Source organism: Podarcis muralis, chromosome 13 (assembly GCF_964188315.1).
Source record: "Podarcis muralis chromosome 13, rPodMur119.hap1.1, whole genome shotgun sequence".
Lineage (NCBI taxonomy): Eukaryota > Metazoa > Chordata > Lepidosauria > Squamata > Lacertidae > Podarcis > Podarcis muralis.
The window spans coordinates 6,572,291-6,599,958 of NC_135667.1; the positions used below are offsets into that span (position 1 = coordinate 6,572,291).

Below are 27,668 nucleotides of genomic sequence, written 5' to 3' on the forward strand. Positions count from 1 at the left end.
TATGCCTTATTTTCCGCCTTCGCTGCCCCTAAGGAGGCTCAGTGATGAGCCCTCACCAGCGTCCGATTGCTTTCGGCCGGAGTTTTCCTCCACGTTTTAGTTTGGAGAATAGGCAAGCAAGCGGCGACATGATAGAACTTTATAAAATTATTCACAGACGAAAGAAAGCATTTCTCCTTTCGTAAACACAAGGACTCGAACTCAGAGCCAGAGATGCTTCTGAATGCCAGTGGCTGAAACCAGAGGAGGAGAGAGTGGTCTTGTGTTCGAATTCTGCTTGCAGGTTTCCCACTAGATGGGCCACAGGCCCCGATCCTGCAGGGCTCTTCTTATGTTGGAAAAAGGAAACTGGAGTAGGCAGAAATTTTCAGCGCAGGCTCCTCACCCCCAAGTTAGCTCAAAAGCCATTTAATCAGCGGTCAGCGACAGACTTTGCACAAAAGTAGAGGCCTTTGACTCAGTTCGCATCTCAAGGACACCAGAGCAATGTGCGAAACGACACAAAGGGAACCTTTGAAATTCGCACCTGTCCGAATTTTGCAACGCCGTTCTCTGGCCAAGCGAGGCATACAAAAATGTGTGTGCACAAGGGCAAAAAGTGCGCCTGTCAATGAGCAGCTTTGTGGAAACAACAGACAAAAAGGCAACATATCAGGGCGAATCACCTTGCAAAAACGCCAAGTTGCATATAAAACAGTAGGAGAAATTTGCACGACAAGGCTGAGGGCATGACAATTTTTTAAAAAGTGTATAAATTGCAAAATTGTGGGGAGCTGAAAAATGCAAAACTGAGAGAACCTGCGAAGGTGGGGGACTCTCATTCACTGAAGGTTTTTAGAGAGAGGTTGGATAGTCACCAGCCAGGAATGACTCAGCTGTGACTCCTGCATTTTAGGGGGTTGGACTAGATGACCCCTGGACCCTTTTCCAACTTGACAATTCCACGAGAAACTGAAACTGGCATAGTGACCTACCCCTGCTCCAAAGGAAGGAAACTTAAATTATCGACCTGCCCACTGGACTTGCGAAAGCCTCTGTAGGTGACAAGAGGGGCAGAGATATTAAACTCAGACTCGTGGCCCCACGTTGTGTGAACGATTCCTCGTGGTCCCTTTCCAGCACTACAATTCTAGTGAGGGTCTTTTTCCTTCCCGGTGCGTTCCCAAAAGCAGGCAGGACGCCCCCAGGAACACCCGACAAGCTTCTGGCTTTTATTTATTTCCATATATAATTTATTATGATTCTCTTTCTCTTTCCCTTTTGTACAAGCTTAAAATAGAACGGTAAGAATGTAAGGGAGGAGGGGAGGAGGCGCGAAATGCGAGGGGCCGGCAGATTATGGAGAGGACTTTGGAGGGGGGCAGCAAAGGCGTTTGGGGGGGCAGGGGGAAATGGTGCATATTTCACCCGAGTCTCGACAACACCCCAGGTATTATGGGCGAAAGGGAGCAGGAGGTAGGAGGGGGGTGGTTCATTGTGGCTTTTCTCTCTCTCACCCCCCCCTGATTTTCAAAAGGGGTGGCGGCGGTGTCCCTAGTCCCTCTGGGGCACGAGGGTCGGGGGGGATGGCTCCGACCCAGAAGCGAGGGAAGGATACAGGCACAAACGGAGGAGGGTGGGGAAGGAGGAAGGGTGGTTGGGGTCAGGGGTCAGCAGCACTGGAGACCCAACAGGTCCCGACGGACAGTTTCTCTAGGGCGGGAGGTCAGCCCATCTTCTGAGGGAGGGGGAGAGCTGAGGGCAGCGGGAGGAGAACCCCCCAAACCTCTGCCCCCCTCTCTCATGTTTCTTCACTCGTTCCACCAGGAGACGAAAGGGCATCGCAGCTTCCGGCGGCGGCGGCGACGTCGAGGGATCTCCTGTCCATCATTCTGTCCCAGATTCGGGAGTTCCTGAAGAAAGAGGGAGCTGTAAAGTTGCCGGGGGGAGAAGGGAGAGGAGTGGGGCAGGGAGGGGAAGAAAAAACCGAGCGTGAATTGTTTTCCTCGGCCCCCACGCTACGGGGCAAAGGAAGGCGCTGGAATCTTACCGGCGGTCCGGTCCGGAGGAAGGAGAGGGTGGGAAACAGCGGGGCGGGAGTTCCAGCTATGCAGACCGCATTCAGGGGGGGCGGGAGGGGGGTCAGGCAGGGGTGTGTCGCTGGCACCTGGGAAGGAAGGTGGTGAAGGAGGACGGGGAGAAAGGGAGAGACGAGAGGAAGTTAGCCACGGGGAACCAAGCGTTCTGGGCGTGAGCAGAGGAGGTTTTGGGGTCGCGTGGTGAGATCGGCTGTGCTGCGGGGGCGCCACGGCCATTCTGTGGAATGGAGTGCGAGAGGTGGGGCGTTTTAGCGTTGCAGAGGGCACCACCGATATGGGAGAGCCCAAAGTCCGCCACTGGCATGTGAGATATCGCGACACTTTAAAAATAATTTAAAGTGTCCTCAAGGGAGGATTCATGCAAGCTAGGGAGGAATAATAATAATAATAATAATAATAATAATAATAATAATAATAATAATGCAGATCTATACAGTAGAACCTCTGGTTGCGAACGTGATCCATTCTGGAGGCCCATTCGCAACATGAAAAGAACGCAACCCGCAGCGGCGCGTCTGCGCACGCATGGGTTGCGATTCGCCGCTTCTGCGCATGCACGTGTCGTCATTTTGCGCTTCTGCGCATGCGCGAGTGGCGAAACCCGGAAGTAACCCTTTCCGGTACTTCCGGGTCACTGCAGGACGTAACCTTGAAGAACGTAACATGAAGCGGACGTAACATGAGGTATGACTGTATAGGGAAGTTTTTAATATTTTATGTTTTACGGTGTTTTAGTATTTTGCTGGAAGCTGCCCAGAGTGGCTGGGGAAACCCAGTCCGATGGGCAGCACATTAATTAATAAAATCATCATTATTATTAATATCCCACCTTTCAACCAAGGAGTGGCAGCCTGTATTGTTCTCCTCCTTCCCATTTTATTGCCACAACAACCCCGCGAGATTAGCTTGAGAGTAGGGATTTGAACCCTGCTCTCTCCCAGGCCTTAGCCCAGCACTCTAACCACTGCACCACGCTGCCCTGCTCCCCAATGACTAGCCCATGGACATACCGGGTGCCCTCCCACTGTACTCACCTACCCCCAATTCGACTCCTGCCACTCTGGGCTTGCGGGGGGCCAGCATTGCTGTTGCGCTTGGGCCCTGCTGGTTGCCTTCCCATTGGGGGTGCCCATTTGGTCCCCATGGATGCTGGGCTAGTTTGGACCCCGCTTTGGCCTGCATCTGACCCCTTCTCCCGGTCCTGTCTAAGGGGGCTTCAAATGGGTACATTGTGAGCAGAGTACAGAGGGAAATGAAAAGGCCTCCCCGCAGCTACCCTGGCACCGAAATGGAGCCTCCACTTTCCAGGGCAGTGTAACTGGAAAGGGCTGCTTTGCGAAAGCAAGCAGACGAGAGTCTTCTTGTTTTCCTTCTCTCAGTGGAAGGGCCTTAATCTCCGACGGCCGGATGCTTGGGGGGGGCGAAGAGTCATGCTCTAAATATCCTTTAAGCGCCTGGTGCGTTTGCAGCCCAGCAGAAGCAGCAGGCAGCGGGGGAATGTGCAGCCCCCTCCCACTTTAGCTCCCCGCCCCCCGCTCCCCTTCCAGGTCCCATGCCAGGGAGAAGAAACCGTGTGTGTAGGAAGAAGGGCTTCACCTCCAGAGCCTGGGTTTCGGCCCCGATCTGACTCCAGCTTGTCGCACGACTGCGCCCGGCGCGTCCTCTTTGGTTTGAGGGGGGCTGCCTTCCTTCCCACCTCAGGGTCCCCTGGAAGGGAAAAAACGGGAGGGTCAGCAAGCTATGCGTCTCCTTTCCCCCATCTCTGCCGTGCAAGGGAGGGAATTGGGCCAGCTTACGGCATTTAAAAGAGGGACACAAGTGGCCCTGTGGGTTAAACCACAGAGCCTAGGACTTGCCGATCAGAAGGTCGGTGGTTCGAATCCCCGTGACGGAGTGAGCTCCCATTGCTCGGTCCCTGCTCCTGCCCACCTAGCAGTTCGAAAGCACGTCAAAGTGCAAGTAGATAAATAAGTACTGCTCCGGCAGGAAGGTAAACGGCGTTTCCATGTGCTGCTCTGGTTTGCCAGAAGTGGCTTAGTCATGCTGGCCACATGACCCGGAAGCTGTACGCCGGCTCCCTCGGCCAGTAAAGCGAGATGAGTGCTGCAACCCCAGAGTCGGTAACGACTGGACCTAATGGCCAGGGGTCCCTTTACCTTTACAGCATTTAAAGGCCATCTCCTCTCTGGGAAAGACCCTCGGAGGAGAATTAGGAGATGTACTCACGGCAAACGTTGCCATTAATTTATTGGCTCATTGTATTTGCAAGAAATAAGCACACCAAGAACTCAGGCCAATGTAAGTTTCAGTAGTGGGCGTGGTCCCTACTCACAAGTCAATAGTCAATAATAACAAAAACTAATCCATTCAAAAGTATGCATTCTGACAAGAACTACAAATAGAAATTACAAATTCTAAGAAAGATTACAAACTCTAACTCATAAAGATATGTATAACACAATAATTCGTTACAAAGGTTTTCTCTTTTTCACTCTACAATATCCTTATATTTTATCAGCTTGCAGATGGAGACTCAGTTTCAATCACAGAACAGAAGCCAATTATGGATTAGAAGCCAGTAACGAATTATTGTGTTGTGAGTAGGGACCACTCCCACTACGGAAACTTACATTGGCCTCAGTTCTTGGTGTGCTTATTTCTTGGTATATTTAATAACAAGAACTCCAACTTATTTATCATTGTATTTGCAGCCTCCCTTTTCTGCCAAAGAGCTCAATGTGGCGGGCGGCGTTCTCGTTCTCCCCTTATTAATCCCAATAACAACCTGCGAGGCAGCTCAGGCCGAGAGAGGCAGGGACCGCCCCAAGGTTGGCCAGCGAGCCTCAAGGCTGAGAGAATCATATAATGGCAGAGTTGGAAGGGACCCTGAGGGTCATCTAATCCAACCCCCTGAAACGCAGGAATCTTTTTACCCAACGTGGGACTCGAACCCACGACCCAAAGGTTCAGAGCCTCACGCTCTACCGACTGAGCAAGGAGAAGGGGATTTGAGGCCTGGTCTCACAGAGGCCCTAACCTGACACTCTAACCCGGTCATTCTCAAAAGGTTTTTCTCTGAGCCATGCCTTTCAGGATAAAACTTTGCTTGCGCTACATTGAATTTTGCAATTGATAAGCAAGATACTGGAAAGCAAAAAAATAACAAGACACAACGCAGCTGGTATTGTCCTCCGTTATCACTCGGTACTCTCCTTTGGAAAAAAGTATCCGTATTCTGCAGACAATAAAAACAAAATATTTTGATACTAAAGGTAAAGGGACCCCTGACCATTAGGTCCAGTCGTGGCCGACTCTGGGGTTGCGGCGCTCATCTCGCTTTATTGGCCAAGGGAGCCGGTGTACAGCTTCCGGGTCATGTGGCCAGCATGACTAAGCCGCTTCTGGCGAACCAGAGCAGAGCACAGAAACGCTGTTTACCGTATTTTTCGCTCTATAGGACGCACTTTTTCCCCTTCAAAAATGAAGGGGAAATGTGTGTGCGTCCTATGGAGCGAAGAAGCCATAGCCCTGCGACCCTCTCCCAGCTGGAGAGGTGACGCGCGGCTATGGCAGGAGCCTCTTCGCTGTGCGCCTTTACGCTGCTCCCCACCTGCTCTTTGGGGCTGGTGGTGGACTTCCGCCTGCCAGCCCTAAAGAGCAGGTCGAAAGGAACTGCGCACTGACCCCTCTCGCTCTCCAGGCTTCTGAGGCAGCCGCCTTGTTTTAGAGGGGGAAAACAAGAGGGGGAAATTCTCCCCCTCTCTGCGCAGCGCCTCCTGCCGCTTCGCTGAAGGGGCGCTGGGCAGAGAGGGGGAGAGGTTTTTTCCCTTGTTCTCCCCCCTCTAAAACAAGGTGCGTCCTATTGTCCGGTGCGTCCTATTGTGCGAAAAATACGGTACCTTCCCGCCGGAGCTGTACCTATTTATCTACTTGCACTTTGACGTGCTTTCGAACTGCTAGGTTGGCAGGAGCAGGGACTGAGCGACGGGAGCTCACCCCGTCGCGGGGATTCGAACCACCGACCTCCTGATCGGCAAGTCCTAGGTTCTGTGGTTTAACCCACAGCGCCACCCGCGTCCTACAGCATGCTAAAATGTTTACATGATTGTCCTTGAATCTTTCTGCCACACTCGCCGTCCTCTCCGGCGCCACACCCTTTGAGAACCACTGCCCCACACTGCTGCTCCAAAAGCTTTCGGGAAGGGGCTGCAGCTTGGTGGCTGCTTTTCAGCAAGAAGGCCCCAGACCCAGCCCCTGATGGCATTTCCAGGTAGGGCTGGGAGATATGGCCTGCCTGAAAAACCCTGGAGAGATGTTCGCAAGAGCCCACTTTATGGCAGGGAGGGAAACAGCCATGGACCAAGCAGAATCCGTGGCCCCCAGAAGGAGTTCCTTCCGCCAGACACTCCCAGGGGGAGAGAAGGAGGCCCGGTCGGGTCCTGCCACCCCAGTCTCACGTCACCTTCGTTCTCCCGCTCCTCGGCTCTGCGTCGGGGTTGGGCAATTGGGGGGGACGTACGTGTTTCCTCCGGGACTGCCCCTCCTCCTGCGCCGCCTGCTTCCTCGTTGCTGCGGCTCCTCTCGGGCTGGCTGGGGGGCTTCCGGCCCCGGGGGAGGGCGACGGGCTTGGGAGGGCGAGGGGCGGGCGGGGGATCCCTGAATTGCTGCAAAAAAAAGAGGAGAATCGTAGAGTCAAACAGATCTTATTGTCAGAAGTGTATTTCGCAGAAGAGTTCTGTGAAACGCAGAAGCCTGCAGGGAATTCTGCCAATCTCAGCAGGGTCAATGTAAGGAACCATTATTATTATTATTATTATTATTATTATTATTATTATTGCTTTTTTCCTTTAAAAATGTTTAGGGGTACTTTCATTTTGACTCAAGAAAATCACCATTTTATAGTTCAAATTGGGGGGAAATGAATACAGTAAATGGACAAAAGTACAAAGGTTCACAAAATGTTTAGGGGTATGTGTACCCCTGTGTACTACTGGGGGGTAGGCAATTATTATTATTATTATTATTATTATTATTATTATTATTATTATTATTATTATTATCCTGCCCTCTACCTGTAGATCTCAGGGCGGTTCACAACATAAAAATTACAATACAGTGGTACCTCTGGTTGCGAACAGGATCCGTTCCAATAATAATAATAATTTATTATTTGTACCCCGCCCATCTGGCTGGGTTTCCCAGCCCCATTCGCAACATGAACAGAACGCAACCAGCATCTGTGCATGTGCAGGTCACGATTCGCCGCTTCTGCGCATGCGTGTGACATCATTTTGAGCGTCTGTGCATGCGAGAGCGGCGAAACCCAGAAGTAACCCTTTCCGGTACTTCCAGGTCGCCCCGGGACGCAGAAAATGCTCAACCTGAAGCAAACGCAACACGAGGTATGACTGTATAAAAAACCCCCACAGAATACGTAACGAAAACAAAGACAACTCAATAATCTTGCCAACACATTTAAAAGGGCATCATCCAAAGGCCTGCTTAAATTTGTGAGATATTCCTGGCAGCCTCCTAAGCGGGGCTGGTGAAATCTGGGCCCCTGCAGTTGTTGTTTTACCCCCAGCAGCCCACATGGCCGATGGTCAGGGGATGATGGGAGTTGTAGTCCAACATCTGGCAGGCCGAGACCAGCTTCAGTTGGGTGAGTTTTGCTGACATACCGTATTTTTTGCTCTATAAGACTCACTTTTTCCCTCCTAAAAAGTAAGGGGAAATGTGTGCGCGTCTTATGGAGCGAATGCAGGCTGCGCAGCTATCCCAGAAGCCAGAACAGAAAGAGGGATTGCTGCTTTCGCTGCGCAGTGATCCCTCTTGCTGTTCTGGCTTCTGAGATTCAGAATATTTTTTTTTATTGTTTTCCTGCTCCAAAAACTAGGTGCGTCTTGTGGTCTGGTGCGTCTTATAGAGCAGTGTTTCCCAACCTTGTGCCTCCAGCTGTTTTTGAACTACAACTCCCATCATCCCTGACTAGCAAGACCAGTGGCAAGGGATGATGGGAATTGTAGTCCAAAAACAGCTGGAGGCACAAGGTTGGGAAACACTGTTATAGAGCGAAAAATACGGTATGTCTTGCTAATAACTTTTTTGGGTGCTTCTAGGGGACCAGTTTGCTGAGTGTGGATGTTGATTGATCTGCTGGGAAGTTAGATGGAGTGTTTAAAGGGCATTTGTCGTAATTCCTTCATGGGGAGGTGAAGAAGAAGAAGAGTTTGGATTTGATAGCCCGCCTTTCACTCCCTTTAAGGAGTCTCAAAGCGGCTAACATTCTCCTTTCCCTTCCTCCCCCACAACAAACACTCAGTGAGGTGAGTGGGGCTGAGAGACTTCAGAGAAGTGTGACTGGCCCAAGGTCACCCAGCAGCTGCATGTGGAGGAGCGGAGACTCGAACCTGGTTTCCCAGATTATGAGACTACCGCTCTTAACCACTACACCACACTGGCTCTTAAGAAGCCAGTGGTGAGAAGGACTTGCTTTGGCGTGCCACACTTTTGCCCTGCGTTTCCCCTGTTAGTTTCCTCATAGGAAAAATAGAAGAAGCCCAATTTCTTGAGTTCGTTGTGCAGCAGCTCCCAGTCAACCCTCATGATGCAACCTGAGTCAGCCGATATGTGACTGAATCCGTCCCGAAAATAGCAATGGTCTTTGTGGAAGGAAAGTATTGATTTTACTGCATGCAGTGCACTTAAAGAAAATGTTATGAAAATGATGTATAGATGGTATTTAAGACCAGCTAAACTTGCTAAAATGTACAAGACAAGAAGCAATGAGTGTCGGAAATGTAAAGAAAGGGAAGGTGTCTTCTACCACATGTAGTGGACTTGCAAAGAGGTAAAGGCTTCCTGGGAAATGGTATATAACGAGTTCCATGGTATATAACGAGCTCCATGATCACTGCAGATGGTGACAGCAGCCACGAAATTAAAAGACGCCTGCTTCTTGGAAGAAAAGCAATGACAAACCTAGACAGCATCTTAAAAAGCAGAGACATCACCTTGCCAACAAAGGTCCGTATAGTAAAAGCTATGGCTTTCCCAGTAGTGATGTATGGAAGTGAGAGCTGGACCATAAGGAAGGCTGATTGCCGAAGAATGGATACTTTTGAATTCTGGTGCTGGAGGAGACTCTTGAGAGTCCCATGGACTGCAAGAAGATCAAACCTATCAATTCTGAAGGAAATCAGCCCTGAGTGCTCACTGGAAGGACAGATCCTGAAGCTGAGGCTCCAATACTTTGGCCACCTCATGAGAAGAGAAGACTCCCTGAAGAAGACACTGATGCTGGGAAAGATGGAGGGCCCAAGGAGAAGGGGACAACAGAGGACGAGATGGTGGGACAGTGTTCTCGAAGCTACCAGCATGAGTTTGACCAAACTGCGGGAGGCAGTGGGAGACAGGAGTGCCTGGCATGCTCTGGTCCAGGGGGTCACAAAGAGTCGGACACGACTAAACAACAACAACAAGGGGGAAGGGAGGGGAGACAACAGTAGATGGTGCCAAACTAGCGGCACAGCCAACTCGTTCTCGCTTGGTTCCTGTCCTCCTGCTGCTGAGCTCTATGATGGCAAAAACTCAACTGAATTGGGGGCAGGGGGCAAAGAGAGAAAATTAGAACTACAGGTCCAGTTCGCCTGCAGTTTTCACTCTCCCAGGGGGGACTGTTTTCAACTGTTTTCGTCTGGTTGTCAGGCATTCTTGCTGTTAATGTTGTGCTGTTTCTTTTATTTCCCTTACAGCATATTAGCTTCACCTGTGGCTAACTAGATTATGTTCTTTACAACTTTATACTAGCATCAGTGACTACAGTATCATGTGAGCACTAATCCACAGCATATTTTCTACAGCGTTTGTATTTGCTTACATGTAAGATTTGGTATGTATTTTAGTTGTACATATTGTATTATGCATTTTATTTTATTCAAACGCAGGTTTCATCACATGTATATTGCAATTTCAGGTTAATAATAATAATAATAATAATAATAATAATAATAAAATTATTATTTTATACCCAGCCCTCCCCAGCCAGAGCAGGGCTCAGGGCGGCTAACACCAGTAAAATTACAGTAAAAAAATAATGGGGGGGCCCCCAATTTAATATACCGGTTAAAATGTAATTTAAAATGCAGCCTCATTTTAAAAGTAGCCCATAGGTCAAAACCATAAGGGGAGGGAAACATAAGGGTCAGAACTGAGTCCAAACCAAATTGAACTGCATCCTTCTCATATTAATTCTTACAAGTCTGGCTGACGAAGAATTGATCAAGATTGGCCAACGAAGCATTGAACGAAACAGATTGGTTATCCAGAAACTCTGTTCCGGCGATATTCGGTGACAGATTAGGTATATATCAAATTTTGAATTATTCTACCGTGAGACTGGTGAAGAAGATTGAGAGACCTTGGCTGTATTTCTGATCATTTGTATTAGTCTATAAATAGCGTTTAGTGCCATTCTTATTGGCCATCGTGTTGTGTTACATTGTTCAGCAGGGCTGCTTGCCTTGGCTGGCGGCGTCGGCCGGTCCTTTTCGGAGGTCGGTGTTGCCACGGCAACGGCCCTTTCGTCCGTTTCTTCTGGGGGGGTGTCTCCGAGGGGTTCCTGTTCCCTGCTCTCCCTCGGCGAGCTTTCTTCAGCTGTTGGCGACCAGGAGTAGGAAAATGAGATGCATGTGGCAAATCCTTTTTTAAAAAAATATTTCCTTCTACCTACTAGAAGCTTAAAGGGATGTCTGGGGGGGCGCGCGTGGAGGAGCTGCCCTGCCTTGTTGATTCCTGCATTGCAGAGGGTTGAGCTAGATGACCCTCAGAGGTCCCTTCCAACTCTACAACTTATGATTCTATGAATTCTGATTCAGGGCTGCCAGTTCTGCTCCTGGGAAATGGAGGAACTGCTTTTCATCAAGGGGCAAGATAGACATTGGCTAACTGACATTGGCTGAAACTTAAGGACTTGTGCCTTGGCTTGCTTTTTCCTCCTCCCTCCGCACCCGCCTTTCCTCGCGTGCTGTGTCTTTTTAAGAGACTGTGCGCCTGAGGGAAGGGACTGCCTTCGAGCCGCTGTGAGAGTCTTTTTAGCTGAAGAACGGGGAATTAATGCTGTAAATATACAGGTGAAACTTGGAAAATTAGAATATCGTGGGAAAGTTCATTTATTTCAGTAATTCAACTTAAAAGGTGAAACTAATATATGAGATAGACTCATGACATGCAAAGCGAGATATGTCAAGCCTTTGTTTGTTATAATTGTGATGATTATGGCATACAGATGATGAAAACCCCAAACTAACAATCTCGGAAAATTAGAATATTAAATGAAATCAGCAAAACAAGGACTGCAAATAGAGCAATATTGGACCTCTGAGAAGTAGAAGCATGCCGCTGATGACATGGCTCCCCAAATCTCTTTTCTGATGAGAGCAGCTTTTGCATCTCATTTGGAAACCAAGGACCCAGAGTCTGGAGGAAGAACGGGGAGGCACACAATGCCAGATGCTTGAAGTCCAGTGTGAAGTTTCCACAGTCTGTGTTGATTTGGGGAGCCATGTCATCAGCTGGTGTTGGTCCGCTGTGCTTCATTAAGTCCAGGGTCAATGCATCCATCCACCAGGAGATTTTGGAGAATTCATGCTTCCTTCCGCAGATGAGCTTTATGGGGATGCTGACTTCATTTTCCAGCAGGACTTTGGCAGCTGCCCACACTGCCAAAAGTACCAAAACCTGGTTCAATGCCTATGGGATTACTGTGCTTGATTGGCCTGAAAGCCTTGACATATCTCGCTTTGCATGTTGTGAGTCTATCTCATATATTAGTTTCACCTTTTAAGTTGAATTACTGAAATAAATGAACTTTTCCATGATATTTTCCGAGTTTCACCTGTACATACAAACACAGCACAGGAGACCCAGGCTAAGGGGGCTCTGGACGAGGGAGCTGCTTGTTTTAGGGCAGTGTTCCCCAACCTTGGGCCTCCAGCTGTTTTTGGACTACAATTCCCATCATCCTTGACCACTGGTCTTGCTAGTGAAGGATGATGGGAGTTGTAGTCCAAAAACAGCTGGAGGCCCAAGGTTGGGGAACACTGTTTTAGGGGACAGGGTGAGGCCGGCTCCCTAAAACAAGAACCAAGCATCACATCGAAGAGCATCACATCTGAGCCGTCGGCAGTCATCTTACCCAGGAAACTCACAAAACCTCACATGCCCACCTATGTCCCAGCTGGCTTCTGCCCGGCGAATGGTGGCAAAGCTTGGCTTGGTGCTCTGCAGTGGGGGGTGAGGCCTCCATCCCGCTTGCCCTGTGGGGTTCAGAAAACAGAAAAAGTCCATCTTTCTATCTCAGCCAGAGCTGCAGTCCTGCGCGCACACTTAAAAGGTGGGGCCAAAATTGCAGTTGTGGGTATTCTAGCTCCAAAGACCGTCTCTATAAGACGCACTTTCCCCCTCCTAAAAAGTAAGGAGCTATCCCAGAAGCCAGAACAGCGAGAGGGGATCACTGCGCAGAGCTCCCTCTCACTGTTCTAGCTTCTGGCTTGGCCGCGCTCTGTCCCTTCCCCCACCTCCTGGAAAAGCCCCCAAGAGCTGCGTGGAGCATGTGTGCGGCTCTTGGGGGCTTTTCCCCGAGGAGGGAGTGACGGGCTGTGAAAGGGAGTGCTGAGCAGAGCCTGGGATGCATACAGGCTCTGCTCAGCGCTCCCTTTAAAGAATCCCCCCCCCCCCGCATTCCCCCTCTAAAAACTAGGTGCGTCTTATGGTCAGGTGCGTCTTATGGAGCGAAAAATACAGTACATCCCCTCCCCAGTTCTTCAAATTGTTCATAGAATTCCACCACCACCACCCCGTGCAAAATAATAATAATAAATCATCCTAAAACCCGTGGTTTTGATCGTTTCTGGGGGGAAGGGGGAAAGGGTACATACATTTATTTATTTTGCAAGCAAGACTTTAAAATTATTGGGGGGCACAATTCAGCCTAGTTTGTGCACCTTTGAGTCCCCATGGGCTGCTCAGCTCCCTCACTGAGCTCAGTGGGACCCCGGAGGGCTTAATTTTGGCAGAATCGTGCCCCTGGGATTTAAAGTGCCCCAAGAAAACTGAACTGGGGGGGGGGGGCGTTTAATATTGAAACAAGGCAAATTTCAAGATGCATGAAACATCCTATTGCAGGAATTTATGTATAGGGTGGGGGGGGGGGTGTTGCCCCTCCAGCAGATATCCTGCACATGCAGCCCACTACCAAAACCAGCACAATCGCTTTTGTGACTTTTGTGATTTGTCCCCACAAAACACTTCATCACAGTTTCTTCCTATCTATTCAAAGGGACTTTGCTGCACGATACCAAATGTAAGAATTCACTGATAAATGGATCTCTGTACTGGCTCACTGGGAAAACTTCAGAAATTCATATAGACATGTGAGCTCAGCTACTCAGCAGCCCCTCTGCCTGACTGATAATCCCTGGCATCCTGATACCTGAGTGCCAGACAGGTAGCCATTCCAGAAATAACAAACCCAGATGAAGACAAAAGAGCGTGATCTTTTTTGTTCCACTTGATGGGTGTTTGGTGGAGGGCAAGGGGGACCATGGGGCAGGGTCCAGGATGCTCAGATTACTGCCACTAGACCTCCCCTTTCATGATGTAACCGTGATGTATGAGTGATGTAGTTTGGGGGGGGTGTAACATGTGGATTAGCAGCTAATAAAAGTTGGGGGGCTCTTTTGTTCGGGGCTTCCATCTTGTTCCACCTTGTGGCAGGTGGGAGTCCTGTCACGACAGTCTTCAATCAAGACCAAGCCTACTGGCTACTGTTTTGCTCTGGTATTCCTGGCTGGTGTCCTTGTTTTTTTGTCCAAGGGAGCCTTCAGATTTCTCCGTTAACAGTCTGGAGTGATGCAGAAGGAAGCGTCTTCTGCTCAGTTCATAGCATCTTATTAAGATTTTTGCTTGGGGGGGGGCAGTGGGAGGGGGCGAGGAAGGAGCAAAGATCGATGGAGAAGGGTAGTTGGGTTGTGGGATGCTGACCTGAGTCGTCCGAAGAGCGCCTTCTCTGCTGCTCCCTCATGCTGCCTCCTCGCCCCAGGTCCACGCTCTAGAACCGGAAGAGGAAGCAGGTGGGTTAAGAAGGTCGGAGGAGGCTGGTTGCTGGATCAGGACCAAGGGGAGGGGAGGGCGCATCTAAGTCCAGCATCCCTGTTCTCACAGCGGCCAAACAGGGGCCCCAGTAGGAAGTTCGCAAGCAGAACTTCAGGCAACAGCAAAACTCTCCTTTTTGCATACTTATTATTATTATTATTATTATTATTATTATTATTATTATTAAAGCCTTTTAGAGGCAGACAGATTTAAAAGGGGGAAATGATAAAAAAGAGAAGTGAAGAGAAAGAGAGCGACAGAGAGAGAGAGAGAGAGAGAGAGAGAAAGAAAGAAAGAAAGAAAGAAAGAAAGAAGGAAAGAAAGAAAGAAAGAAAGAAAACAGAAGAAAAGAAAAAGGGCTACCAATTCTCTCTGTCTGTTGCATAAAATGAATTATTCAAAACATTTTCTCCATGATGACAACATCCAACTACCCCACTTTCTGTATAATTTTTATTAATTTTTTTCATATGCTTTCACAATAATCTTCATATCAAATAATTACATTGTTCCTCAAGTCGACTTCCCGTACCCATCTCCACAGTGTTTTCCCTCAAACCTTTCCTTCCCAAACCTTTATATCTTTATCCATTACAAAAACTTTCTCTGTTACAGTTATTTTAACATTTTCCTTCTGCTGCTTTCATCTTTAATCCTGCCCGCAACCTCATTTGACTGTAATACTATTCCACTTCCCATTGAACGGTATTTTCCCAGTCATCAAACCCAATTATCACGTGCTGAGATCTGTTTTCACACAAAAATCCCCCAAAGGGGTTTCCAATTGATGATACTGATAGAAACAGCAACACTCTCCCTCTCCTGGGGACTGGGCTTTCAGAGGCAAACACCTTCAGGCTTCTAAAGTGGCCGGCAGCCATTGACAACTCGAATTTGCCTAGCCCCGCCTCCTCCCCAGTAAGCCACCAATTACCTCCAGCTTGGCATCCAGGCTCCACCCCTTCGCGCGCCCCATTCCGGGCAGGGCCACACCTTGGACCCGCGACGGCTGTAGGAGCTCCGCCCCTTTGGAGTCTGGCTCCGCCCTCCCCGTGTCAGGATTGGAGCTCTTTTTGTGGCGTGGGCGGGGAGAGAAGAGAGCAGAGCAAATGAGATGCAAGAACCCCTTGGACAGCCCAGGGCTTTCTACCCTCTGCCATTCCCGAGAGCAAAGACTTCCTTTACCTGCTTAGCCCTGCTGGGCAGACCCTTCACCCCACTTCCGGGGCCGTGGACCCCCATTCCCGGAAGGGGCACAGCCGCCCCCAGGCCATCCTGCCCCAGCCGCCTCTCCTCCTCTTGGCTGCCCGAGGGGCGCAGCGGGGGCTTCTGGTCGTCCCCACCCGTGGGTGGCGGGGGAGGGCTGGGGGGCAGGTCCTCGGGGTCTCGCTCCCCCTTGATGCTGCGATGCTTGCGGAAGTGGAAGAGGCCCCTCCTCCTCTTCTTCTGGAGGGGCGGGAGGGGGTCGGAGGGTCCCGGCCGCACCCCACAGCCCTTGGGCGTCCGAGGGTACCTGCGAGAGGGAAAAGGCGGAGGAACTGACGGAGGGGAATCTCAGCTGCAATTCCTGCATTGCAGGGGGGTTGGACTAGATGACCCTCAGGGTCCCATTCAGTTCTGTGATTCTCAATCACTGCAGTGGCTGCGGAGGGGAGAGCCACTGGGCCCCTCTGGACTAGCACTTTTTCAAAATTCTCCATTGTGGAGGCGCAATAAAAAGGACGTCGGGGGGGTCTAGATTGCAAATTCTGATAAGATACAATAATCTTTATTGTCATTGTCCTGTACAGAACAACAAAATTGAAAAAATCTACACCAGACATTCAAAAGCCAACGAGCCTGCTATCCCAGCTATCCCAGCCTGGTTAGCCCCCTAAAAACTCTGATACCCCATAATTAAATACAATATACTCCCATAGAGACTACCTTAAGGTAAAGGGACCCCTGAGCCTTAGGTCCAGTTGTGACCGACTCTGGGGTTGTGGCGCGCATCTCGCTTTATTGGCCAAGGGAGCCGGCGTACAGCTTCCGGGTCACGTGGCCAGCAGGACTAAGCCGCTTCTGGCGAACCAGAGCAGCGCATGGAAATGCCGTTTACCTTCCTGCCGGAGCAGTACCTATTTATCTACTTGCACTTTGACGTGCTTTCGAACTGCTAGGTTGGCAGGAGCAGGGACCGAGCAACGGGAGCTCACCCCGTTGCGGGGATTCGAACCGCCAACCTTCTGACCGGCAAGTTGTAGGCTATGCGGTTTAACCCACAGCGCCACCCGCGTCCCTTAGAGACTACTTTACACTGCATTTAAAACCAAAATCGCATTTGGGTAGAAACTGTTTCCTAGGCGGTTAGTCCTAGTCTTTATAACCCTGTACCTTCTTCCAGAAGGCAGAAGCTGAAAGAGATCATTTCCGGGGTGCGCACTATCCTGCGCTATCTCTGCAGCTTTCTTATGGCACCTGGAAGCATGGATTCCAGGGGGTGGGGAAGGGGGCGATGCCTAACTACTGTTGTCTATGCTCTGGTAACCTCAAGGTTAGATTACTGCAGTGCGCAGGGCTGCCACTGAAGACAGTTTGGAAACTTCAGCTGGTGCAGAATTCAGCGGCCAGGTTGCTCACCGGAGCAAGACGGTTTGAGGATATTACTACGATCCTGGTCCGACTGCACTGGCTACCGATTAGTTTCCGGGCCCAATTCAAAGTGCTGTTTTTGACCTATAAATGGCTCAGGACCGCAATACCTCAAGAAACGCCTCTCCCCTTGTGTACCATCCTGGACCCTGAGATCACCTTCTGAGGCCCTCCTTCGTGTGCCTCCTCCTCGAGAGGTTCGGAGGGTGGCAACACGAGAACGGGGCCTTCTCTGCAGTGGCTCCCTATCTGTGGAATCCTCTCCCCAGGAAAGTTCGTCTGGCGCCTTCATTATACAGTGGTACCTTGCAAGACGAAATTAATTTGTTCCACGAGTTTTGTCGTCTTGCGATTTTTTTCGTCTTGCGAAGCATGGTGTCAGGAAAGTTTCGGGAAAGCTTCAAAAATACCAAAGTCTTTAAAAACCTCAAAAAAGGCTACCACACCGTGTTCTGAGTTGCTCCTCGAAGTCAAGTCGCAACTGTATTAATGGTGTTAAGAAAAAGGAAACAAACTTGCAAGACGTTTCCGTCTTGCGAAGCAAGCCCTTAGGGAAAATCGTCTTGCGAAGCAGCTCAAAAAACAAAAAAACCCTTTCGTCTTGCGAGTTTTTTGTCTTGCGAGGCATTCGTCTTGCGAGGTACCACTGTACACCTTTAGGTACCAGGCAAAAACATTCCGTTTTGTCCAGGCCTTTGGTTGATTTTGATTGACATCCTATGTGCTTTTAAAATATTTTTTGAGGGTGGGGCTATAGGGTTGCTGTTTTTATTTTTATTCGGTATTTTGTAGTTTTATATCTTGATTTTATTCTGTGAACCGACCTGAGACCTCCAGATAATAATAATAATAATACGTTTTTAATTATACCCCGCCCTCCCGGGCCAGAGCTGGGCTCAGGGCGGCTAACACCAGTAAAATTACAATAAAAACATAATGGGGGAAAAAAGAAGAAAAAAAAACAATTTAAAATATGAGTTAAAATACAATTTCAAATGCAGCCTCATTTTAGTAGTAGCCCATAAATCAAAACCATAAGGGGAGGGAAACATAAGGGTCAGACTGAGTCCAAACCAAAGGCCAGGCAGAACAGCTCTGTCAAGTCCCGCAGGGCCCTAGTCTCTTGTGACAGAGCGTTCCACCAAGTCGGGGCCACTACTGAAAAGGCCCTGGCCCTAGTCGAGATATAGGGCGGTATTTAAATTAAATTAAATAAATAAATACTAATAATAATGAGGCTCACCCGGTGTTGTCGGCAAGGACCCTCCTGTTAAAAAATTCATCGAGACCCTCGTCCAGTCGGGGCACCGACCCGTTCTCCTGTTCTCGGGACTCTATAGAGCCCAGGATTCGGTTCTGAAATGGGGAAGGACGATGAATGCCTTGTTATCTTGCACCGCCTAGTTCACAAGGAACATCTCCTCCTTATTCATAAGTGTCAGGGGCTCAGGAGCAGAGGCACAGGGGAGAGAGGAAATGGAGAGCGAAGGGGAAGAATCTGAGGGCAGCGTAGGGGAGTATGAAAGTGGCCCGAGAGATTCCATGAGTCTCTCCAGCGAATCAGAAGATTCCCAGAGGGGGGGCGCCGATGGCCAGGGCAAGGGGGGTCCCAGGGGGGACACACCAGAAGCAAGGGGCCAGCGGGGACTCCCAAAGCAGCAGCGGGAGAGCAGGACCAGCTCCTCCACCAGAGCGTAGTGAGGGGGAAGAGTCACATGTATCAGGGCCAGCTTCTCCTCCAGCAGGGAGAGAAGATGAGTCAGGAGTGGCCACGCCTCCATCGCAGAGTGAGGGAACGGAGGGAGAGTCAGGTGCAGCTAGCCTCCCCGGAGGGGGAAGCAGTGACAGGAGCAGTGTAACGGTCAGGAGGAAGGTGGCCGGCTGGGCACGCGCGCCAAGTTCGAATGTACAGGCGCGCGGCACAGCAGGAAACCCGGATTGGGAACCAGGTCCTAAAGCCCGCCGGAGGGAGGGGGAGGACTCAGGAGACTCAGCGTCAGAAGAGTCTAGGAGAGGCGAGACCCCAGCGGACAGGCGGGCCCAGAGGAGAAGAGAGCAGAGGAAGAGGTGGAGCAAGGCTAGAGTCTTAAACTGGTGTCTGGGGGGAGGAGATTCAGACGGAGCTTCGGCGGTCTAGAGGTTGAGACATAGAGCTGCGCGCCGCGGCTGTGAAAGAGAAACTGAACTTCAATAAAGACTTTTGTATATAACAACAAAGTGGCGTTGGTCCTTTGTGAGCTGGGACCTAGGGCAGCTCTGACAATAAGTCTAAAGGGAAAGAGGAAGTCCCACCTTCAGTGGACGAGACTTCCTGTCTAGGAAGGTTTGAAAAAGGTACATCCGATTTGTATTGTTCTAGAGTTCGGTTTGGTTCAAAGGGTGAACGGACCGAAAGTTGGAAAATGGGAATGAATGAGGAAGAGGAAAGAAGCGCATGGATTCGTTAAAAAGAATACATAGAATGGGAGAACAAAGGTAACAAGAGGGGAACCTACAGAACCTACAAATGGGCAAATGAATATAAAATGGGAATAAGGCAGAGGAAATTAATGAGGTGGTGGTCTTGTGTGATAGTCTTATAATAAGATTAAAGCTTACTGGGAAATGATATATAATGAATTGAAAAGGATGTTGAAAATAACCTTTGTTAAAAAAATCACATCCCACAATTTCCTTTGGGAATTACAGGGACAGAACTATCTAAATTGTATAGAAATTTATTCATGTATGCTACTACAGCAGCAAGAATACTATTTGCCCCCAAATGGAAAGAAGCAGAAGTCCCAGCAAAGGAAGAATGGATACAGAAACTTATGGAATATGCAGAAATGGTGAAACTTACCGGAAGAATAAGAAATCAAGATAACAAACTTTTTAAAATAAATGAATGGAAATGGTTTGTGAAATATTCACAGATAAATTGCTAACAGATTAAAAAACACTGGCAGGATTATTGTAATAACCTGCAGTTTCATAAGAGCATATATTTAAATTAGATCATAAAATGAGCAAATTAAATGAATTGGGCTATGCAGAAGGTATTAAAAAATAAATTTAAGGAGCCGCAGAAAGAGGGGGGAGGAAGTCAAACTATGAAAGGTTACAATGACCGTAAAATTAACGAAACGTATAAACTCGAGAAGTATGAATAAAAACTTTTTTTAAAAAGGAAGAAAATGAAGAAGCTAAGTGAGTGGAAAGTGGGGTGAATTCAACTGGTTGAGGACAGGAAACGAGGGAGGCGACAAACAGAGAAATCGAGAGACCTTTGTGTCAGGCTGGTGTGTGTGGATGGGGCAGAGGTGCCCCTCTGCTGGGACTCTTCTGCCGGCCGAATCCAGCAGAAAGCCCCCAAATGGGGGCTTCAGAGGGTGGGAAGGCGGGGCTGAGCTGGGATCTGAGCCGCCACATGATAGCATTAGGCACGAGATCAGTCAAGTTGCAAAGGCCTTAAGGAGTTGTGCAACCATTAGAATGCAATCTAATCAAAATCTCAAACAGGAATGGAAATGTGTAGAAGAATACATAACCAAAAGATGCTGCAACAAGAATTTATTGATATGTACAGTGGTACCTCGGGTTAAGTACTTAATTCGTTCCGGAGGTCCATACTTAACCTGAAACTGTTCTTAACTTGAAGCCCCACTTTAGCTAATGGGGCCTCCCGCTGCCGCCGGAGCACGATTTCCGTTCTCATCCAGAAGCAAAGTTCTTAACCTGAAGCACTATTTCTGGGTTAGCGGAGTCTGTAACCTGAAGCATATGTAACCTGAAGCGTATGTAACCCGAGGTACCGCTGTATAGACTGATTTCACAAAGTTAAGCTAAGCTAAGCTAAACTAAGCTAAGCTAAGCAGATATAGAAGATTGAATATTTAACTATTAAGATACAAAATTACAATCTCAATAATAAAGTTACAAAATAATAACAAGGACGTCACGCATGGGTAGAGGGAAGACACAGGGTAAGAAATAAGAAGTGGATAAATGTTGGTACATAATGAAATGTGGAAATGTGAATTTACGAATATAATGTATATGCATCAATATGTAAAGATTTCAAATATGTATTGCAACATTAATAATAAATAAATTAGTAAAGGTAAAGGGACCCCTGACTGTTAGCTCCAGTCGTGACTGACTCTGGGGTTGTGACGCTCATCTCGCTTTATTGGCCGAGGGAGCCGGCGTACAGCTTCCGGGTCATGTGGCCAGCCTGACTAAGCCGCTTCTGGCGAACCAGAGCAGCGCACAGAAACGCCGTTTACCTTCCCGCTGGAGCGGTACCTATTTATCTACTTGCACTTTGACGTGCTTTTGAACTGCTAGGTTGGCAGAAGCAGGGACCGAGCAACGGGAGCTCACCCTGTTGCGGGGATTCGAACCACCGACCTTCTGATCGGCAAGCCCTAGGCTCTGTGGTTTAATCCACAGCGCCACCCGCGTCCCAAAAAATAAATTAAGTGGTGGTGGGGGGAATGAATTGTGCAGCCCCACCTCTCACACCAAGAGGCCAAATTTACCCCCAGCAAGGATGGGAAAGCAACGGGGGGAGAAGCTTAGCAAGCGGAGGAACGGAAAGGCGGACAGGAGAGCCGAAAGCCGCAGGGGCTCGTGTGCAGGATACTCACACTGGGCCGGAACCTGCCCTGCGGGGCGGCACGGGGCGGCCGGGGGCGGCTGCGCGTGCGGTGCTCCAGCCGGGCCCCTTCCGTCGGCAGGTCGGAGAGCGCTTCGAAGGATGTGCTGTGGGAATGCAAGTATTGGCTGCTGCTGGCCAGCGAGATCCAGCCCAGCGGGGAGTCCATCCTGGGCACAACCAGGTCGCCATCCTGCTCAGAACCACCTGCAAGAGGAGGATGGGGGTCTGTCTGGTTGGGAAGACTATACCACTTAGAGGGGAGGGACGGGGGGGGGGGGGAAGCGTGCCTTGCAATGAGGTGGGCATTTTCAGATGCAATGGAAGAAACGGTGATGGGCTTTGGCTGCAGCAGCAGTTCTCAAAGTGGGGGGTAGTGGAATTACCTAGGGGGCAGGCTGGAGGTTGGAAGCTGCCCAAAGTGGCTGGAGAAACCCAGCCAGATGGGCGGGGTATAAATAATAAATTATTATTATTATTATTATTATTACAGTGGTACCTCGGGTTAAGTACTTAATTCGTTCCAGAGATCTGTTCTTAACCTGAAGCACCACTTTAGCTAATGGGGCCTCCTGCTGCTGCCGCGCTGCCAGAGCACGATTTCTGTTCTTATCCTGAAGCAAAGTTCTTAACCTGAAGCACTATTTCTGGGTTAGCGGAGTCTGTAACATGAAGCGTATGTAACCTGAAGCATATGTAACCCGAGGTACCACTGTATTATTATTATTATTATTATTATTATTATTATTATTATTATTAAATGACTATCAGGTGTCAAAGAGCTAGAATGACCGCATCAAGTTCATTAGCTTTGTTGAATTCATTAAAGATTTTCAATTGGATTTCAGGAAAAAAAGAAAGTGCAATTAAATGTTTCTGTTCTGAATTTTATTGTGTTGTTATATTCCACAGTGGGAATTTGGCCAATGGAGCGTTATTGATGAGCTGGAGGAATAAAAAAATATGATCCCCTTTAATCAATGGATTGACGACAGGACAACACTCACAACACATGAGCGGACTGCTTATAGATGCAGATTGGGTTGGGGGTGGAATTTATTGACATTTGGAGCGAGTTCAACCTTGGGTTCTGTGACATTGCTTGGACTACAACGACCATCGTCCACGGACCGCTTAGCCAACAGACATGGATGATGGGAGTTGTAGTCCAGCAACTGGGGACCCAGGGGTACACCAGGGGTAGCCAATGCTCCAGATGTTGGGACCCAGATCTCCATCAGCCCCTGCCAGCACGGCGAACAGTCAGGATGCGAGCTGGAGCCCTCTATCTTCCAGAGGGCGCCACATTGGCTATCCCTGGCCTACACTGGCCAGGGTTTTCCAGCTCTAGCTGGCATCACTGGGAATTGAGACTGCATGCAAAAGAGACACTCTACCACTGAACTACGGCCCGTCCCCATTGGCGAAATGTATGGTTGGGAGGGTGGCGTTTGGGGGCAGGCAGCTCTCGCACTCACTAATGAAGGCAGAAGCGGGCCGGATCCTGCGGCAGTTCTTCCGCCTCTTGATGGCCATGGTGTCCTGGGGCGAGACGAGAGAGTGGTCAGGCGAACCCCTTCCAGGGCGAGATGGGAGCCTGGGGCCTGCAGACACAGGGGCTCCCCACCCAGAGCTCACCCACTTACAATGCTGGAGCCCAGCTCGTCGTCCGTGGTCTCCTCGTGGTCGTGGAGACGGGGTTTCCCAACCTGCTCCAGGAGGGCGGCGTTGTCTTGGCCCTCGGAAAGCCGGCGGAGGTGGCTGATGTGCTGGGCCTGAGGTTGAGGAGGAGATTGGGGAGGCATTACGGGCTGAGTGAGGAGAGGGAGGCCTTCCCGATGCAAGAGAGAGGAAGGCCTGCAGGTGAACGTCAGCATATACCTGAAGGAGCGTCTCCACTCAAATTGTTCTGCCTGTCCAGCTCTGAGGGCCTTCTGGCGGTTCCCTCACTGCAAGAAGCAAAGCTACAGGGAACCAGGCAGAGGGCCTTCTTGGTGGTGGCACCCGCCCTGTGGAACGCCCTCCCACCAGATGTCAAAGAGATAAACAACTACCTAACATTTAGAAGACATCTGAAGGCAGCCCTGTTCAGGGAAGTTTTTAATGTGTGACATTTTAGTGTGTTTTTGGTCTCTGTGGAAGCCGCCCAGAGTGGCTGGGAGACCCAGCCAGATGGGCGGGGTACAAATAGTAAATTATTATTATTATTATATATAGGTGGCATCTGAAGTTATTTTCAACGGCTCTTTTCACACATTGAATGGCTTTTGTTAATGCCAAGGTCGCGGGTTCGATTCCTGCTGCGTATCCCTGCATCTGAAGGGGTTCAGACTAGGTGGCCCTCCCTTCCAAGTCTACGATTCTACAGAGAAATCGCTTTGAGATACTTTTAGGGGAAGAGACTTGTAAGTGGAATTGATTGAACCCATACATATTGAACACAATTACAGCGAGTTTTGCTGTACGCTTGCCTGAATTCGTTCCCTCTCCTGCTAAAAATAGTGAAAGGGGCATTCTGCCTGCTAATTCCAGGGCGGGGGGAGGCTTCCATGCGTTGGCTCAGGGCTGGTGGCCAAGCACTCTGCACATGCCCTGAGGGGAGTTGGTTAGGTAACAATTTGTAGAGGTCAGGGCTGAGGCCTGGTCCAATGCCCTCTAAGCACTGTTTCTAGCATTGAGCCCTGGATTAAATGAACCCCCAGGTGTGTAATTTGGGGCGGAATGGGGCTTGCTCTCACCAGACTCTTGTGAGCGTAGTACAACTCCTGCAGCAGCTCTTCCACAATGGTGTTGGTCAGGTACGTCACCACCGACAGCTTGACCTCGCTGGGTGTGGGATCAGAGATCGAGAGGGTTAGAGAGGTTCACTTACCCCCCTCCCAAACCCCTGTGCCAGTCCCAGTGACAAATTTACAAGCTATAGCTTAGGGGCCCCCAAAAAATTAAAGGGAAAAACACTGGATGTACATTTCCAAAATACAAGACAAAAAGCAAATAAAACAAAACCTACAGAGTTTTATGTTGTGTAGGCTCCTACGATGTAAATAATGGGCCCCGCCCATTAGTTGACTACTATGGTGACATTGATATTATATAAAAAATGAATTGTATTAACTACAATTGGATTGTACAAGTTATAACACACTTCATTTCATATTAATAAAGCTATTTATAATTATTACTAGTTTGCATCATATATTTACATCTATTATTATTTCACGCTGTAGATCAGGGGTGTCAAACTCAAATTCATTGGGGGCCGCACCAGCAGTTTGGTCACCCTCAAAGGGCCGGTTGTATCTGTAGGACTATGTAAAGGACATGTAAAGTGGAGGTTTCCTGTGTAGAACGGTCGGCGCCGCTAGAGTGAAGACGTTCTCTGGTTTGTAGGCTGCCGCGCATGCGCTGAAGAAGCAACTTTCTTGTGTCAAAAAAAGAAAAAAAATAAAGCGAGATAAAAGGTGAAGGCTGGCGGCCGGCAGCGGCTACACGGGCCACATGACGAGGTCTGGCGGGCCGGATTCGGCCCGCGGACCTTGTGTTTGACACCCGTGCTGTAGATTATGAGACTTTGTAAATTGTGTTTCTAAAGGAACTTTTGTTACTGCCAAATGCCAATGTGTTTGCATTATTAAGTTTGTTATGAATAAAAAATTATTTTAAGTTAGAGCTTAATAATTATTTTACTATTAATATAGGTAAAGGGACCCCTGACCGTTAGGTCCAGTCGTAGCCGACTCTGGGGTTGCGGCACTCATCTCATTTTATTGGCCGAGGGAGCAGGCATACAGCTTCCGGGTCATGTGGCCAGCATGACTAAGCCGCTTCTGGCGAACCAGAGCAGCGCACGGAAACGCCGTTTACCTTCCCGCCGGAGCGGTACCTATTGATCTACTTGCACTTTGACGTGCTTTCGAACTGCCAAGTGGGCAGGAGCTGGGACCGAGCAACAGGAGCTCACCCCGTTGCGGGGATTCGAACTGCCGACCTTCTGATCGGCAAGCCCTAGGCTCTGTGGTTTAGAGCACAGTGCCACCCCACGTCCCTACTATTAATATACTTCTCCTTAATTGTATAGTGGAATCTCTACTCATGTACGGAATCCTTTCCGGAGGTCCGTTCGTGAGTCAATCTGGGTCACTGGGAAAAGCGCCGTTCTGCACGTGCGCGAATCACGGTAAACCCGGTATTTACTTCTGGGTTTGCCATGGTTGCAAGTCGGATTGTTCACGAGTAGGGGTGGTGGTAAGTCGAAGAACTACTCTATTTCACTATTAATATACTTCTTCTTAATTGTATTTGAATTCAACAATTACTTTGATAAAATACATATTTTGTTATGTGCAAATGGCTTTGGGTACCTATTAGGTCCATAAATTACCATACAGCACATATTCAACACAAAAAACAGCGGCAATTTGTTGTTGGCAAAGGACAACTGGACATATAAAGGGCCCCATTACCTCCAGTAGCTGAGGGCCTCATCAAACCTAAATCCGGCCCTGGCCAAGCCCCACTTCGGATAGCATGACTGCCTCCCCCAGCTTATGGGGCGGTAGCTTAGGGGCAGAGAACCCGCTTTGTCTGTGAAAAGCGCCATGCTCAGTCCAAGCATGGCATCCCCTCTGTGCCCTCCTGCTCCTCACTTGAGCTTGTTCTGAATGTCCTGGCCAGCCTGCTCCAGCAAAGCCCCCCGGATGAAGTTTCGGGGCACCGTGACGCGCTCCGAAACGGCCGCCAGCATCTTGTTGTGCTCTTCCGCCGCCTGGACGGCGTGTGGGCACAGCTCCTGGGTGAGGGAAACCATGGACTCCAAGATCACCTGCAGAGGCGAGAGAAGAGGCAGGTGTGATGGCCTGGGACTCGGGCTTGGACTCGGAACCAGAGGAGTCTCAGTCCGCACCGGATCCTTTGCCTCAGGCGGCATCTGAACCGAGTATGGGGCCTGATTCTGAAGAGCCCCAGTCTGCACAGGTTTCCCTGCGACAAGCACCAGCTGGGCCGAGTCAGGGGCCTGAGCCTGCCCTGGCTCCAGATGCGGGGATGACCTCGTTGCCTTCAGCTGGGCCATCACTTACAGCTGCTCCACTACCGGTTGGGTCAGGAGAGGCTGAGGCGGCCTCTGGGTCTAGTAATCCACCGACGTCTCCCGAGCTGCAGAGACTGAGGTCTGAGAGAAGGAGAGACCTGAGTACTCGCAGGAGGAGTGCTTGCCTTCGGGCGAGACAGGGAGGTGAGTCACCGGGGGATCAGGACCAGACGTTACCCCAACTAAGATAAAAAGCTGTCGGGCCATGCCTCAGGTTGCGGGGGAAGCAGCATTGCTGTTTGCCAGAAGCTGCCTGAGATCCTGTTCCTGACCTTGCCTGGTTTTCTGCCTCGTGTCCTGCCGTGGCCCTGTTGGACTGACTTATTGCGGAACCCTTGGATTCGGGACCGGACCTGGACTGCTTTACTCAGGTTACCCCCGGGCCCAGCACAGCAGGGCAGCCGGCTGGGCAAGAGAAGAGCATTGTGGGGTGCCCTGATGCCAGCCACGTGGCGGGCGTCTTTCTCAAGAATCAAACCCGCCCTTTCACAAAAGGCGACGGGCGTTCCTGCAGAGGGCTAACCGGTTCCCGAAGGCCCAAGGTGCCTTCTCCTCCATTTATTTGGTCACCATGGCAACCGCAGGCTTCTTCGAGCCTCTTGGTGTGTTGAACCAAAGGTGAACCGTTCCAAAAGCTCTGCAAACACCATCTTGGTCAGGCACAGGCAAACTCGGCCCTCCAGATGTTTTGGGACTACAATTCCCATCATCCCTGACCACCGGTCCTGTTAGCTAGGGGTGATGGGAGATGTAGTCCCAAAAAACATTGGGAGGGCCGAGTTTGCCTATGCCTGATCATGGTAGTCAAGAGAACCCCACAATTAATTGGTAGAGATTGCAGCAATGACCTCATTAATGTTTATATTCCCTTGCTTCAATATGCTCTGATTATCTCCCGTCTTGGACTACTGCAATGCGCTCTGCGTGGGGTTACCTTTGAAGGTGACTCGGAAACTACAATTAATCCAGATTGCGGCAGCCAGACTGGTGACTGGAAGTGGCCACCAAGACCATATAACACCTGAAAGACCTACACTGGCTCCCAGGACGTTTCCGAGCACATTTCAAAGTGTTGGTG

General features: G+C 49.6%; 1 protein-coding gene across 4 annotated transcripts in view; it reads right to left on the minus strand.

Annotated features, from left to right (window-relative positions):
• Positions 1-1,216: 1,216 nt before the first annotated feature.
• The window catches only part of CARMIL3 (capping protein regulator and myosin 1 linker 3), an 87,412-nt gene continuing 60,960 nt past the window's right edge, over positions 1,217-27,668 (minus strand). The window contains exons 27-41 of one of the 4 annotated variants that reach the window (XM_028703069.2): positions 26,148-26,323; positions 24,240-24,327; positions 23,148-23,276; positions 22,980-23,043; positions 21,494-21,708; positions 18,106-18,218; positions 15,417-15,744; positions 15,166-15,300; positions 14,121-14,187; positions 12,305-12,394; positions 10,600-10,733; positions 6,598-6,742; positions 3,675-3,785; positions 2,030-2,146; positions 1,217-1,908 (exon numbers count right to left, since the gene is read on the minus strand). In XM_028703069.2, coding sequence (XP_028558902.2) covers positions 1,781-1,908; positions 2,030-2,146; positions 3,675-3,785; positions 6,598-6,742; positions 10,600-10,733; positions 12,305-12,394; positions 14,121-14,187; positions 15,166-15,300; positions 15,417-15,744; positions 18,106-18,218; positions 21,494-21,708; positions 22,980-23,043; positions 23,148-23,276; positions 24,240-24,327; positions 26,148-26,323 — 2,040 coding nt within the window. In that variant the 3' untranslated portion in view covers positions 1,217-1,780. Of the gene's footprint in view, positions 1,909-2,029; positions 2,147-3,674; positions 3,786-6,540; positions 6,743-10,599; positions 10,734-12,304; positions 12,395-14,120; positions 14,188-15,165; positions 15,301-15,416; positions 15,745-18,105; positions 18,219-21,493; positions 21,709-22,979; positions 23,044-23,147; positions 23,277-24,239; positions 24,328-26,147; positions 26,324-27,668 lie in introns of all 4 variants that reach the window. The other 3 variants (XM_028703070.2, XM_028703068.2, XM_028703072.2) reach the window with 3 other exon arrangements.